General features: G+C 57.1%; 1 protein-coding gene across 1 annotated transcript in view; it reads left to right on the top strand.

The window, feature by feature from the left end:
• The window catches only part of SHANK2 (SH3 and multiple ankyrin repeat domains 2), a 504,408-nt gene that overhangs the window by 352,260 nt on the left and 138,351 nt on the right, over window positions 1-13,797 (top strand). The window contains 2 exon segments of the mRNA XM_027580403.2: window positions 9,439-9,521; window positions 11,201-11,325. Coding sequence (XP_027436204.2) covers window positions 9,439-9,521; window positions 11,201-11,325 — 208 coding nt within the window.

Genomic DNA, 13,797 nt, shown 5'->3' with positions numbered 1-13,797 from the left:
TGTCTCATGCCCTCTCACCTTAGAGGTCAGTGCTTAGAGGCCCCCAAGCCCCTCACCCAGCCCAAGTTCAGCCCCCCTCTCCAAAGCCAGGAGGGTCATGCCTACGTTCATTCTGGCTCCCACAGAAGGACACGGCTTCCAGCGTTAGAGCTGTGGACAACGTCAGTCCACTGCTCCCTGAGGGACTTGGGAATGGTCTGCCCATAGCCCACTCAGTGTGGTCTTTTTAGGTGAGTTTCAAGACCAACAGATGGGGCAGGCCTGGCCTCTCGCTGTAATTACCACAGGAAGAAAAGTCACAAACAGCCCCCTTCTGCACTCCTAGCAAAATGTCAGGTGGTCATACTGTTCCCCTGACTTTTTGGGTTTTTTTTAAATATTCAGTTCAGGACCAAAGGCAAAGGTTTACAAGTAGAACTTGCTACTGGCTGAGCCGTGTGGCCCTGGGCAGACTGTCCCCCTCCAGCTTCATGGACTCTCCACCGTGAATGACCCCACTGCCTGCCGGGCCGGGAGGGGGGAAGAGAGGTAGACCGTGGGAGAAGGTTTCGTGGCGCTGTGGGTACTGTGCCCTCCTGCAGGCAGTGATGGGGGGGGGGCACCCAGCTCCTCCCAGCTTGGCCAGGTCCAGCCTGGTTTTAAAAACTGAAAGCTCCCTGTGTCCTGGGCCGCCCAGAGCACTGGGTCACCCCATCTGCTCACAGATCGTATGTGAGAGTCCCGGGTTCAGGCTTCGTTCTGAGTCAGGAAGCTTCAAGTACCTACTGGAATATTCTGATTTTCCATCTTACAGACAGGAAAACCCAAGCCCAGTGTGGGCGAGGGTCCTGTCCAAGGCCCCACTTCCAGCAGTTGCCCCCACCCAAGCCTTTCCTGTTCTAAGGCGGCCGTCTTCCCTTTTAGACCCCATTTCCTTTCCTCCCAGCGGGGAGCGATGATCACCTCCCGTTCGCATTATTTTGTTCGCATTTCGGCCGTGTCTTTGTCTTCTGCACCAGCCGCTCTTGGCAGGTAACACGCCTGGTAGTACTTAAGAAATGCTTTTGGGTGATATATTACAAAGTAATGAGACAATTTAATTTGAATCAAGTTCTTTGCACATTATTGCTTCTATTAGGAAAAACTTGTATTGCTTATCATGTTAGCGACGAGGAGGAACATCAGGCAGGGTGTTTTCGTAATTGCCGATCTGGAGCCGCAGATCCTCCTGTACGAGTGCGTCTCTGCTGAGTGGGTGTGTGGGCTCCATGGGGACGGAGCCCATGTCCTCACTGGTGCCCCGTGAAATGCCGCCTCCCTGCCCGTGGAGCAAGATGGGCTCTCAGGAGCCAGGAGCAGCGTCAGTTGTGAATGAATTGCCCACACTCCTAACTTCCTGCATGTGACGTAAGAGGCGCCGTGCACAGCTTGTGTCTCAGAACACACCAAGATGGCACCGAACGTGGGGCTTCATCTCACCTGGGAGTTATGGCAGCCTCCTTGCTTGCATGGGGCGGGGGTAGGCAAGAGGGCAACACAAGGTACTCCCCGACCAGGAAGCAGGAAACAGGATGCAGGGAGTGGCAGCCAGTGTGGACAAGGGCTGAGAGGAGGCAGCTTAGCGGCAAGTGACAGATGACTCGGGGAACACCCCCCCCCCGCGCTTGCTTGCGGCTGCCAGGCCTTCCCAAGGATGAGCCCCGGCTCTGCCCCTGCCCGCCCATGGAGCGGCCCTCTGTGCCGCCCTAGAGACAGCACCACCGTGGTGATCTGGGCCGCCTGCCCGCGCCTGGCATCTCTGTGCAGCTGGGACACCTGTTGAGGCCACCGGCACCCCCCTCAGAGGAGCTGACGGGCTCTCTGTGTAGCCTCATCCTTCCTGATTGGCAGAGCCTGGAAATTTCTAGGACAGCCACTGTCATTCCCAATCCCTGGAGGTCCCTCTTTCTAATAGTGTCCCAGTTCCTGCCTGCATCAGGCTGTCGCCGAAATGCGTTCACCAGGGGAGTGACCGAGATGAGGCTTCTCTCGGGCTTCCCTTTCACTGCCCTGGAGAGGGCGGGGACCCCCCCACAACCGCTCCTTGCAATAAATACACCAGCCTCCCTAACGGGACTCCTCCCAGGACCCCCACCACTGCTCCAGCGGTCCCAGCCCAGACCCGCCGCCCATACGTACGGCCCACATGCGGTGGACCTCGCTGGGGAAAAGCTCTGCAATGATCTGGGGAATTTTGCCTTTGAACCCATGTGCCTGTGAGTAGCTCCTTGCGGTAATTCCCCCGAGGCTCCTGTGAGTTCTTTGCCCTCAGCTGCATACCCAAAAATTCTTTCAAACTGAGAAGATCTGACTCGCCCGTGGTTTTTGCGTGCAGTGATATGTTTGTGGATACAGAACTTAATGAGTAATGAGGTTGACCCCACATTAGATTTCAGAGACACTCAAGCACGGACCGATTTGCATGTGGCTGTTTGCTCTTCGGATTTCACAGCCAGTGGATTTTGTTTTCCAGGTCACAAGCATGTCTGTGGGACCCCACAAAGCACTGAGGCCATCAGGGGCTGGGTTGTAGGGCCTGATTGCTGAAATGTCCCTGCTGCCTCCCAGCCGGCAGCTCTGCACCCCTCCCCACCACTCCCGCAACCCTGAAGGGGGTCAGCCCGCCCAACTCACGGCACATCCCCCTGTGTGTGTGCCCACTCCTGCTGACTCCGGGCACAGCGCCCTCCCGCCTTGGTGCCTCGTCTGACGTCCAGTTCACGCTGGTGGCTTGGGGCAGGTGTCACCAGCAGCACCAGCAGACGACCCTGAGCGTGAATCGTGAAACGTGGTTGTCGGACACTCCAGCACCGCGCAGACCTGGCCACAAAGGGCTAGCGGGAGAAGGTGGAACTGTGGCGTTCTCTCGTTGTGGCCTTCTTGGGTGACGCTGGGGACGAGCAGGGGCTGCCCGGGCCTCCACCCCAGCCTCTCGCCACCCGGCTGCATCCCCTGGCCCTGGCCCTGGGTGGGCAGGCAGCCGACACCCACGGCCCTGTGTGATGGGCCTCTCTGGCCTCTCTCTGGTGTGCCTCAGGACCTGTATCATGTAGTCCCACCTCCTTCTGGAATGTTCTCCTCTCCCTCTTAACCTCTCTGGCCTTGCGACCCATTCACGCCTGCTCCTGCATCCCCCCTCCTCCTACAGGAAGTCCTCCAGCCTGGTTCTCACAGCACCATATCCTGCACACTCCTGTGACTGTTGGAGTTAATACTTGTCTTCCCGCTTGCCCGGTGTGAGAGTTTCCCAAGGCTTCTGTAACAAACGACCGTGGGCTGACGATACAGAAATGCATTCTCCCCAGTTCTGGAGGCTGGAAGTCTGAGCTCACGGTGTCGGCAGGGCTGTGTCCCTCCGAGGGCTCCGGCGGGGGGGTCCTACCCCAGCTCTTCCAGCTTCCAGCGTTTGCCAGAAATCCTTGGTGTTCGTTGGTCTGCAGCTGCATCCCTCCAATCTCTGCCTCTGTCTTCACCTGGCTTCTCTGACCGAGGTGCCTCTGTGCCCCAAATCTCCCTCTCTTTTCCCTTATAAGGAACAGTTGTTGGTTTTAGGGCCCTCACTAAATCCAGGGGGGAATCTCATCTTGAGATCCTTAACTAAACACATTTGCGAAGACCCTGTCTCCAAACAAGGGCACATGCCCTGGGCCCGGGAAGTTAGGACTTGAGCACATCTTCTGCGGGGCCACCATTTAACACACCACACCTGACGTCTCCGTAAGGGCCAGACTGGGCCTGGTCTGGTCTCTGCAAAGTGCCAAGTACCCAGTCCATCCCCTGGCACTTAGTAGGTACTTAGTGAGTTATGGCTGCATTCATATACTAGTGAATGTAGCTTAGCCCCTGGTCCTGGCTGCTCCTGAACTTCACCAAACCCCAGTCCCTGTGGAACAGGAGCAGGGAAGAAATGTAGCTGTCTGACCTGACGGTCCCATCCTAGCCCAGGTCCGGAGGGCTCCGGGGGAGCCATCGGGTCTACCCCAACAGTCCCGTGCTTGAGGTTAAAACGCCCGCCGTGATCCTTCCCTGCGCGCTCGCACATCTCGGCCACCCCAGGCCTGGCTTCCTGTGACTCTCCCTCCTCCGGGATCAGGCACCACTGCCAAGGGAGCTTGTTCGGGACTGACGAATCCTAAATGCCAGTGGGCATCCCTGGCACCTGCTTCCTCCCGGACCAGGTGAACAGCTGCCTTCCCTGTAGGCCCATGGCAGGGCCCACTGGGAGAAAGTGGACCTCGGGCCACAGTTGAAGCCACATGATGCCTGGACACCTGTGGTGTTGTTAGTCAGATGCCAGGAGGTGTGTTCAGGCCCGCCAGTGGCGTGGGGACTCGGGGCCCACTGTGTGGCCAGTCCTGATTTCCATGATCCTCTCGTCTTGTTCCAAGCGAGTTCAGTAAACTCTTTACTGTGGTGGGCAGTGGGACTGCTGGGCGAGTGAGAACACGGAAGCCTTTCGTGATCTTTGCCACGTGGCTCCCGGGAGAGCTTTGAAATGGAGCCATCTCCCAGTCTTGATGTGGTTCTCTATGGATACCTCTTACATTCTTCAAGGCAGCCAATGGCCTATACTCCATCTTTGTATGAACTAGAAAAAGTTGCTTGCCCCTTCCTCAAGGCACTTTACTTATATCTGTGCCAAAATAACCATAATAAATACAGGGTTCTGTGATGGCCATCATGTAAATTGTATCCTCTGTAGTTGCACTGTGCACAGCCTGCGCAACTGTACTTGGTGGGGCTAGATGCCTGACCCCTTTGCCTTCTGCAGCTCCTGCTACAGGAAACTGGCAAAGAAGGGGACATTTTGTGTTCATTAAACCCACCCTATTCAGAAAATACATTTGAAGACGCCGTCCAGATTACGTTTTTTTGTGTAGCCAACAAACCTAGGTAGGATCTCACCAAGAAGAGGCATTGTGCTACCTAGGGAGATTCGGAGAGGAACAAGGCATTGATGTTTGCTCCCAAGGAGCCCACAGTTGATGGGTTAGTGGGTGAGAAGGGTCCCCTCAGAGGCTTGGGCCAGGCTCGAAGGCACCCTCGGGGAGAGAGTGTGTGACATTGACCGTCGTCGGGAGGGTTTGGGATGGCTTCCGCCTAGGGCAGAGAGCCTGTGAGTGACCCGTGGTGGGGAGGGCATGGCAGGCAAAGGGAACACAGAGCACAAGGCGGTGAGGCGTGAAGGGCCCATGTGTGAGCACTTGGGTAAAAGACAAGGCCAACGGTAGAGCGTTTCAGGGAGTGAAAATGAGCCGGGGGGACCCTGCGGGAAGGCGGGCAGTGACTGGGGTCCTGGGCAGGGGGCAGATGCAAAGCAGGGGTGCAGGGTGATCACTAGGGCTGGGCTGCTGGTTTCACCAGGCCATGTCCCCAGGGACCAGGTGGCACCAAGTTCAGCAGCGTGGGGCCCACGTGGGCGCCAGGGCAGTGTCCCTGTGAAGACAGCTCCCACGCGTCTGGGGTGCATCTGGTGCGCGGCCAGAGTGGCCGGGCTGAGGCCGTATGGCCTCTGGTTTCTGGGGCTTCCGCCCAGCTCCCGAGGCAGCTTGCAGAAGCTGTGTCCGCCTGCCACAGCTTCCGCGTGTGGCCATGGCTGTCCTCCTGAGACCGCTTTTAGATTCATAAACCAGCTTAAGGAGCCCTCTGAGAGTTTCTCATCTCCAGGCAGGTTCCTCCCGAAGGCCCGGGGGTGGGAATGCCCAGTCTGATTTGTGGGGGTAGAGGGAATGCTGCGCGTTTGTGCCGTTCGGATGAAACTAGACGTGAGCTCCTGTTTCAAGGGAACGACACTTGCATTTGGATCTCCCGCTGCTTTTCACGGTTTGCTACAAAGACCGTCCGCTTTTAACGGCCTGGGACTTCCCTCCCGCTTGTGTCTCAGGCTGCCTGGGCCCAGCCCACCGCCTGCAGGAGGCGCTCCACGATGCTGAGCTGCTCCTGCCCTCTGGGTGCGACCCAGGATCCAGGGATTGTCCCAGTTGGAGGCGTGTGCACTGAGACCCTTCTCCGGCCGGCGGTGTTCCTTCGCCGCCTCCCCTGACACACCCAAGCTCGACCCCTACCTTGTGGTCACGCCTGTTCTGCTGCAGCCCACAGACATGATGGGTGCACGGTACCCTTTGCTGGGCACTGTGGGCGTCTGTGGTGATTCCATCCAGGACCCCTGTCTCCCAAGGGATTGGGCACGAGATGGCCGTTTCCCCGTTAGGGGGCCTTGTCCCAGCTGCCCTCCAAAGTGCCTACTGCCTCTGCTTCGCAGGTGGGGACACTGAGGCTCTGAGCAGCTGAGCTGGTAAACGCCTGAGCTGGGATTCAAACCCAGGTCTGTGTGTGAATAAAAGTAAGACGGGGTCATGAGGGGCAGGGGCCAGGGGCTGCTTAGGTCCTGAGGTAAAGCAGGACGGAAGAGACCGGAATCCTCCTTCGGCTCGGAGACTCAGGAGTTGGGCGCTTGCTCAGCAAGCAGGACACAGCCACACGGATTGGGGGCAAGATGGTGGCGGCCCCGAGTGGGAGTCAGGACGTGCTTTGGCGAGGGAGGAGTCGCTGGGAGGACTCAGAGGGCTCAGAGAGGGGCTCTGTCGTTAGCCTGGGAGGGGTCCCAGGGAGGGGGGGGGCATTGGCACGTGCAAGCCCTCTCTGAGCAGGGTCGCCGTTCCTAACACGTGCTGCATGCCTGGGCTGCTGTGGGTTACCTCGTCCACCCCTCCTCGGCCCACAGGGCGTGTTTTGTTCCTCATCCCATTTTGCAGAGTGGGACACTGAGGCTGTGAAGGTCAGAGTGACCTTGGGTCAGAGCACAGCTGGGATCGGAGCCAAGTTCTGTGCGATGCCAGTGCCACCCCTCACCCACCACAGCAGACCATCCCCGTGCGGTCGGCGGGGTGCTGTTGTGCTGGCCCCAAGTAGCTCCCCATCGTGGGGGGACATCTGGGAGGAAACGTACGGTTGCCTGCAAGCCACACGAAGCCCGAGGCGGCATTTGGTCCTGCCGGCAGAGTCAGCCCGTGTTAGGGCCGCCACCTGGAATGCAAGACAGGTGGCGGGTGTCGGGGGCCGCTTGTGCCCCCAGGGGAGATAGGGCTCGGGACCCGCAGGGCAGGCATCGTCTTTCTGGGGCTTTGGGGGCTGCTGGCCAGCAGCTGCTCATGCAGAGGGCGAAAGTGGGGCCCAGCGGCCGCGGCCCTCGTGAGCCTCCCCTAGAGAAGCGGGTGCCCGAGGGAGCCACCGGGCCAGGGCCCTCCCCATTGAGGAGTACAGCGGGAAGCAAGGCAGGTGGGAAGGGAGGCCAGGTCTGCGTCCTGGTCGGGGGAGGCTCCCTGGAGACAGGAAGGTGGTCGGCCGGGCACAGGGTCCACTCACCACAGAGCTTCTGCCTGCCCCCAGTTCCTCCTGCCTTGTGGTTCCCCAGGTCCTGGCTAACCGCCAGCCTGTTGCCATTTCTGGGGGCAGCTGATGGCTCCCTGGGGCTCCCTTGGCCCACCACACCGTCCTGGGAATTGCCCCGTCTGACCTCACAGTTACCCCCATGGCTTCTTCTTACTGCCTTATAATGTGAGGGTGAGGTTCAGAGGTTTTAGGGAGCCCCATCACCTACTAAAGGCCAGGCCAGCCGTGTGACCCTGGGGCTCCCTGTGCCCAGGGTAGCAGGCAGAGCAAGAGCATGGGGACAGAACCCCTCCTCGAGTCTTAGACCACCCTAGACCCGTCATCCCCAATTTCATGGGCTGTCGGTTGTGAAAGTAAGTGTCTGCACTCTGCCAGCCCTTTCTTGGAAGATGGGGTCACCCTGGCAAGTTCCTTTGCATGCTCGTCCGCTGCAAGGGCAGGAGCTCGGGACTGGATCAGGACATGTGTACATTCTCCAGCTGTGTCCCCCAACCCGTCTGAGGCTCCCCTGCCTCATCTGCGCGCTGGGAAACTCTTGGCAGCCCATCGCTCTGTCCAAGCACCCCTGTCCTTTGTCCTCCTGGGGCCCGATCTGGGTTGGCTGAGCTGCTCCCAGTTGGCTGCATGCTGGGGCCCTGCGCTCCCTGCAGGCTGTGAGTCCAGTGCTGGACAAAGCTGACCTTCAGTTGCCTGTGACTTCCAGCCTGTCCGCACGTTGCTCCCACTGTTTGCTAGCTGTGTCCCCCAGCCTCCCCCTCCGAGCCAGGGGCCTGCTGAATTCCTCAGGACCTCGGGCACGCAGCCCTCTCTCGGCCAGCCCCTTAGGACCCTGGAGAAGGCCTCTCCACGTCGCATCCTGCCCCTCCTCCTTCCCTGCGCAGTGGCCTGGCCTTCCAGCTGCTGACTTACTTACTTCCGGGGCAGCAGCGAGTCCTGGGGGGAGGCCGCCCCTGGAAGGTGGGGAGGGAGGCCCATCGTTCAGCCCCGGCCGTGTGGCCCGCCAGGAAGTCCACTTCCGTCCCGCGCCCCTGGGTGCCTCCGGGGGTGGACGGTTATGTGGCAAAGCGCCCTTACTGTAAATGATGGGAGGCTTTGGCAGCTGAAGCAAAGTTGGAGCTTTTGGGTTTCTTTCCTTTAAAAAAAAAAAAAATGCCGTGCCAAGAGGCAGGCGGTGGGGCTTTAGGCTGTCTGTCCAAGGGGGTAGCCCCCGAGCCCCGTGCTCCCTGTCCCCACGGCTCATCATCCCCTAAAGGAGCCCATGCCGTTCGACACCATGGTTTTGGTGTCGCTGGAGTGACCTGCCTCCTCCTGCTAGGAGCCCCCACCCCCGGCAGCGCCCCGGCCGCCCCCTCCGCCAGCCTGCGGTTTCTCTGTGCTGGATGACGCCGCGCAGCGGCTGCCGTGGCATTGTGGGCTCCCTGGTGGTTGTCGGGACACCACATTCATTCGGACTGGGAGGGAGGGGTCGCTGCCTCTCGGCACCGGCTCGTGTGGAGAGCAGATAGAATTTGATTTTTGAAAACCCCTTCAGGAAGAAGAAGAAGAAGAAGGAAAACAAAACCAAAAAACAAAAACCTGCTGCCTCATTTCTCCTCTGGCTGCTTTCAGCGGGCTCCCCTGGAAGATGCATCGGCCTGGGCACCCTGGCTCTGCTGCGCCCGGTAGCTCTGGGCCACTTACTTTCTTTGCCTCTGGGTGCCCGGAGCCAGCCCGCGCTGCCATGGCTCGGCGGCCTCCCCACCATGCCTGACTCCTTCCTCCCGCTCACTCGGCTCCGCTCCGGCTCTGCCTCTGCCGGCCCCCCCCTCCGAGCCCCATTGTGCCGAGCCCGCCTATCCCGTTCGCCGGCCCCCCCAGCTGCCTCCGCTCCTCCTGCTCCCTGTGCTGCTTAGTTTCCTCCATGCTGCCTGGATCCGGCGAGCTGGGTGATTAATTGGCTATGATGATGAACGTCCCCGGCGGAGGATCAGCCACGGTGATGATGACGGGTTACAATAATGGTCGCTATCCCCGGAATTCTCTCTACAGTGACTGCATTATTGAGGAGAAGACAGTGGTCCTGCAGAAGAAGGACAATGAGGGCTTTGGATTCGTGCTCCGAGGGGCGAAAGGTAAGAGCGGCTGCTCCCAGTCTGGGTGCGTTCCCATGTTGTGTGAGTGTGAAGTGAGTGTGTGAGTGTGTGTGTGTGTGTGTGTGTGTGTGTGTGTGTGTGTGTGCACGCCGTATGAAAATGCTCCCCGGCTCAGAAAGAAGCCTTCTTCCTGGGGGCACTTGGTTGCTAGACAACCGTGTTCTTTAACATATTCTGCCGTACTCAGAAAACATCGGGGCTTCCTTTAGGAATATTTTCAATTTTCTGTACACAGTATTGCTCTGAACGAGCTCTCGCTGTCTCTCTCTCCCTCCCCCCACCCGTTTTTTGTTTTTTATTTTTTTTTTAAATCGTGGGTTTAATCTATATTTTGTGGTTTAGTTCAGCCCAACTGTGGCTGGATTTGGAGCTCCTGGTCTCAGATATCCAGAATGACCCGGTGCTGAGTTTCAGACATCTAGAAACTGCCCCATTCTGGGAGTGGGCTTTGGCTCCAAGTGCGGCGGCGTCTGTGTGTGCCCGCCTCTAAGGTGACTTTGCAAAGGAAATGTGGCAAGATGGTCCCCTCTGCCGTGGACTGAGCCGGCAGCGTACACGTCATGTGGCCTAGGGTGGGGGGCTCCGGGGATGCATTCCATGGCAGTGCACCCCCCCCACCAGCCCTTCACTTGGGGGCTTCTCTTTCAAAAGAAAACAAAATGGCATCAGCTCCCCAGGAGAGGAGACATCTGTCCACCGTGTGTGTGGGTAAGCCATGTGTAAGTTTCATGTCAGAGGCTCTGTGCTGTGCCGGGTCCTGCACCTGAGCTAGGAAAGGGTTCCTTCCCTGGGCGGCAGCCCCACCTGCCCAAAACTCAGGCTGCTCAGGAGCCATCTGTCCAGAGAGAGAAAGAAAAGATGAATCTGTCCCCATCTGTGTGTGTGTGTGTGTGTGTGTGTGTGTGTGTGTGTGTGTGTGTGTGTGTGTGACTGTCTGAGTGATGTTGTCCCCTCCCCCTGCTGGGGTCATCTTCATCTCCCACCCACCCACCCCTGGCTGCTCATAACTACCCAGGGGAGTCCATCTCTTGCCCTGGAGTTTTGCTCGGCAGCCATGTGGGGCCCAGATACCAAGGCTCAGCTTTGCTGAGGAGCGGGGCCCCAGCCTTCCCGTGGGTGCTGGCTGCAGAGTGGTCGCTGAGAGCCGGGCTCCCTGCAGACGGAATTCATAAGCAGATTCCAAATCCACAGCCACCCACTGGGTCAACGTTATGATCTGTCCATGCTCCAAGTTGAATTCCCTTGGTTGCGAGTCTACGTAGATATAAATTTGGCAAGTGGTTCAGTGTGGTGTTTCTGGAGCTCTGTGTGGTTATGGGGGGAACTTTTCCATTTTTAGAACTGAAAATGTTTAGTCACTGATGCTTTTAAAGAAAATGACAGGCATGTACATAAAGACATGTATAGCAGAGCATATTATTCAGTGTTTTTAACAGAAAGGCCAAGAGATATGGTGGCACCAAAATGCAGTTGGCTTCGTTGCTTGAGTTGGTGTTGACCCATGACTGTGACTCTTCCCAGGGGAGAGCAGGCCTGGAGCACCCACTTCCAACGGGAGACATACACACCCCCTTTCTCTCAGGGGCCCGTGAGGGGCTGGGGCTGCCAACCTGGAAACACCACCCAGGCTTGTACTGAGGTATTCCTTGTCTTCCCAGCGGATACGCCCATTGAAGAATTCACGCCAACGCCAGCGTTCCCAGCCCTGCAGTACCTGGAGTCTGTGGATGAAGGAGGGGTGGCATGGCAAGCCGGACTGAGGACTGGGGACTTCCTGATTGAGGTAGGGACACGGGTGTTTATATCTTTCTGCTTGGGGAGAGCGCCGACTCTCTTAGGGTTGGGGTCCATGGTCTTAGCAGCGCAGCCATTGAGCCAGACCTAGGGGGACTCACGGAGGCTGCCGTGGGCCCATGTTGATTGGTTATTTCCTGGTCCATCCATTGTGGATGCCATTTCCTGTGGACTCAAGTGTTTGGACTGTCTTTAAGGCTTTGGCTGTACCTCTTGGGAGGTGGAAATGTTCGTGGAAGTCGGCCATTGGTCTTGAAGTAGAAGGTAGAAGGAAGAGACACATGGTTGCCGTGATGTTGGGGATGCACATGGATCTATGTGTGGTTCACTTGTAGCTGTACAAAGAAACACCAGCAGGGGCCATTGCCCATTCTTGTGCCTTCAGGGCAGGATGGAGGGCGCTGTGCTGTGGCCCTTGCTTGCCTGAGGTCTGTAACCTTGGTGGCTGAGAGACCATTGATTTGCAAGTTGCAGTAACTGGCCAGGCAGATGATGGCCTTCAAAGACCAAGGAGCACGTGCAAGATGGGTAGCTGGCACAAAAAGGAAATTATTAAATCCAGATGCTTTGAAAAACAGCTTTTGTTAGTAGGTGAAAGGAGAGAGCATTCTCTTCCTTTGAAGAATCCCACTAGACACCAGTGCCGTGTTTCTTGAGCTTTTGCTAGAGTTAGCACCGTGGTGTGTGTGAGGTGTCCGAGCTGCGAGCACATGTGAGCTCCCTGCCTTTTGCGGGTTTAGGTGTTACTTTCAGTCTTGTGCAAAGGAATCTGTTATTCTTTAGAAATATTAAGAATAAAAGAGCATGTTGTACCTTGGAAAAATTATTCTTAAGGGGTTCGGTTCGCTCCAGTGGCCCTCCTTGGGAGTTCATGTTTCTCGGAAAAGCATTCTGAGCCCTGTCTCATCTACATTTGCACGTGCGGGTAGAAGGGGTGGGTACAGGGTGGCCCCGCCACTGGGCCAGACACTTGCTCGTTACACAGAGGAGACCCAGACCCTGGCGAGCTGGCCACTGGGAGCCGGTCTCCCCCTTATGCCTGAGCTTCCCAGGATGCTGCTGAGCTCCGGTTTGCTCATGATCTCCTTAGTGCCTCTCAAGGCTGGTGGACTGAAGGAAATCCGGAAGGAAGGATGCCATAGAGGAGAGCAAGCCAAGGAAAATGGAGAAGGTGCTTTACCTTCTTCCAGGTATCTTGTGTTGGTCCTGTTTTATTTGCTGGAAGCTGAATTTAAATTCTTATTGACTAGTCGGAGCCTGGCTCGGTTGAGACCCTGGGTGCATTACCCAGAATGGTGGAAACCGGAACCTGCTGCGCTTTCATGGGTTAACTCGATTTGTAACCTCACGAAAATGCAGAGACTGGTTGAATCATCTTCTGTAGGATGTAGTTGTGATGTAAGTCTCCTCACCGTGTGTGTGTGTGTGTGTGTGTGTGTGTGTGTGTGTGTGTGTGTGTGTGTCAGAGACAGAGAGACCCAGAGACAGAGGCTCCAATAGGTCGACACAGGCGATGCTGGTTCTTGGTTTTAAATAATAAATGAAGGCTGCAGATACAAGCATGTGCCCCATTGTGAGGCTCATGGGATTGCTTCCTTGATAAACTAGTCAGTGAGGGAAACGTGGGAGCGCCTCGGAGCGTGTGCTGGGCCCTTCCCTTTCGTGGGGAAGCAGAGCTGCGCTGGGTTGGTGGACACTCCGCAACGCGTGCCTGACCCAGGCGGAGAAGGCAGGCCACTCGGTCAGATGGATGCCTCCGTGGAAGTTGGGGACATTGAAGGGTGTGTGTACTTCTGCTGTCAGAGCACCTCCTTGGACATTGCTTTTAACCTCTGATATGCAAATATATTTGCCATTTTGGAACAGGTCTATGTTCGAGGTAACCTCTGAATTCTAGGATTCTAGGAGTGGTGGGCCCTGAGATGCATTAATGCTGTGTTGGTGTTATTGTGTCCCAGGGACCTGCAGGAGGAGTGAGCCCTTCACAGCCCACCTTGCCCCCCGCCCCGTGTGTGTGTGTGGGTCCTGTGCTAATGGGGAGGACCAAGGGGTTGGACCTTTGGAACCCTGCCCTACCCAGTGCATTTCCAAGGCTACTCAAGGGACTCAGAAAGTCTCTTTTAGGTGCTTGAATTAAAAAGACTTGAGAATCTCTACTGAGGCATTTTCCTAGCTACTGGATCGCACCCCTGGAATAGTAAAATCACTTACAGCCTTATAGGTGCTTGCATTTTCCAACAGACAGTTTTTCTACATTTTCCACTGAAAAGCTTCAACCTCAGGGGGGAGGGGGCGGTGTTGTTCTGAACAAACTCATGGGTCTCGGGTGAATCTTGATTCTGGCCAGAAGCCATCCCTGGAATCAATGGGGTTTCTGAGCCTTGGTGAAGCGCAGGGTCCCACGTGCAAAGATCCGTCAGTGAGGGCAAATTGTCCTTGTCGCCCCATGTCCCTCTGGGCC

This window comes from Zalophus californianus, chromosome 11 (genome assembly GCF_009762305.2).
Source record: "Zalophus californianus isolate mZalCal1 chromosome 11, mZalCal1.pri.v2, whole genome shotgun sequence".
Classification (NCBI taxonomy): domain Eukaryota; kingdom Metazoa; phylum Chordata; class Mammalia; order Carnivora; family Otariidae; genus Zalophus; species Zalophus californianus.
This window is presented reverse-complemented; position numbering and strand designations above follow the sequence as displayed.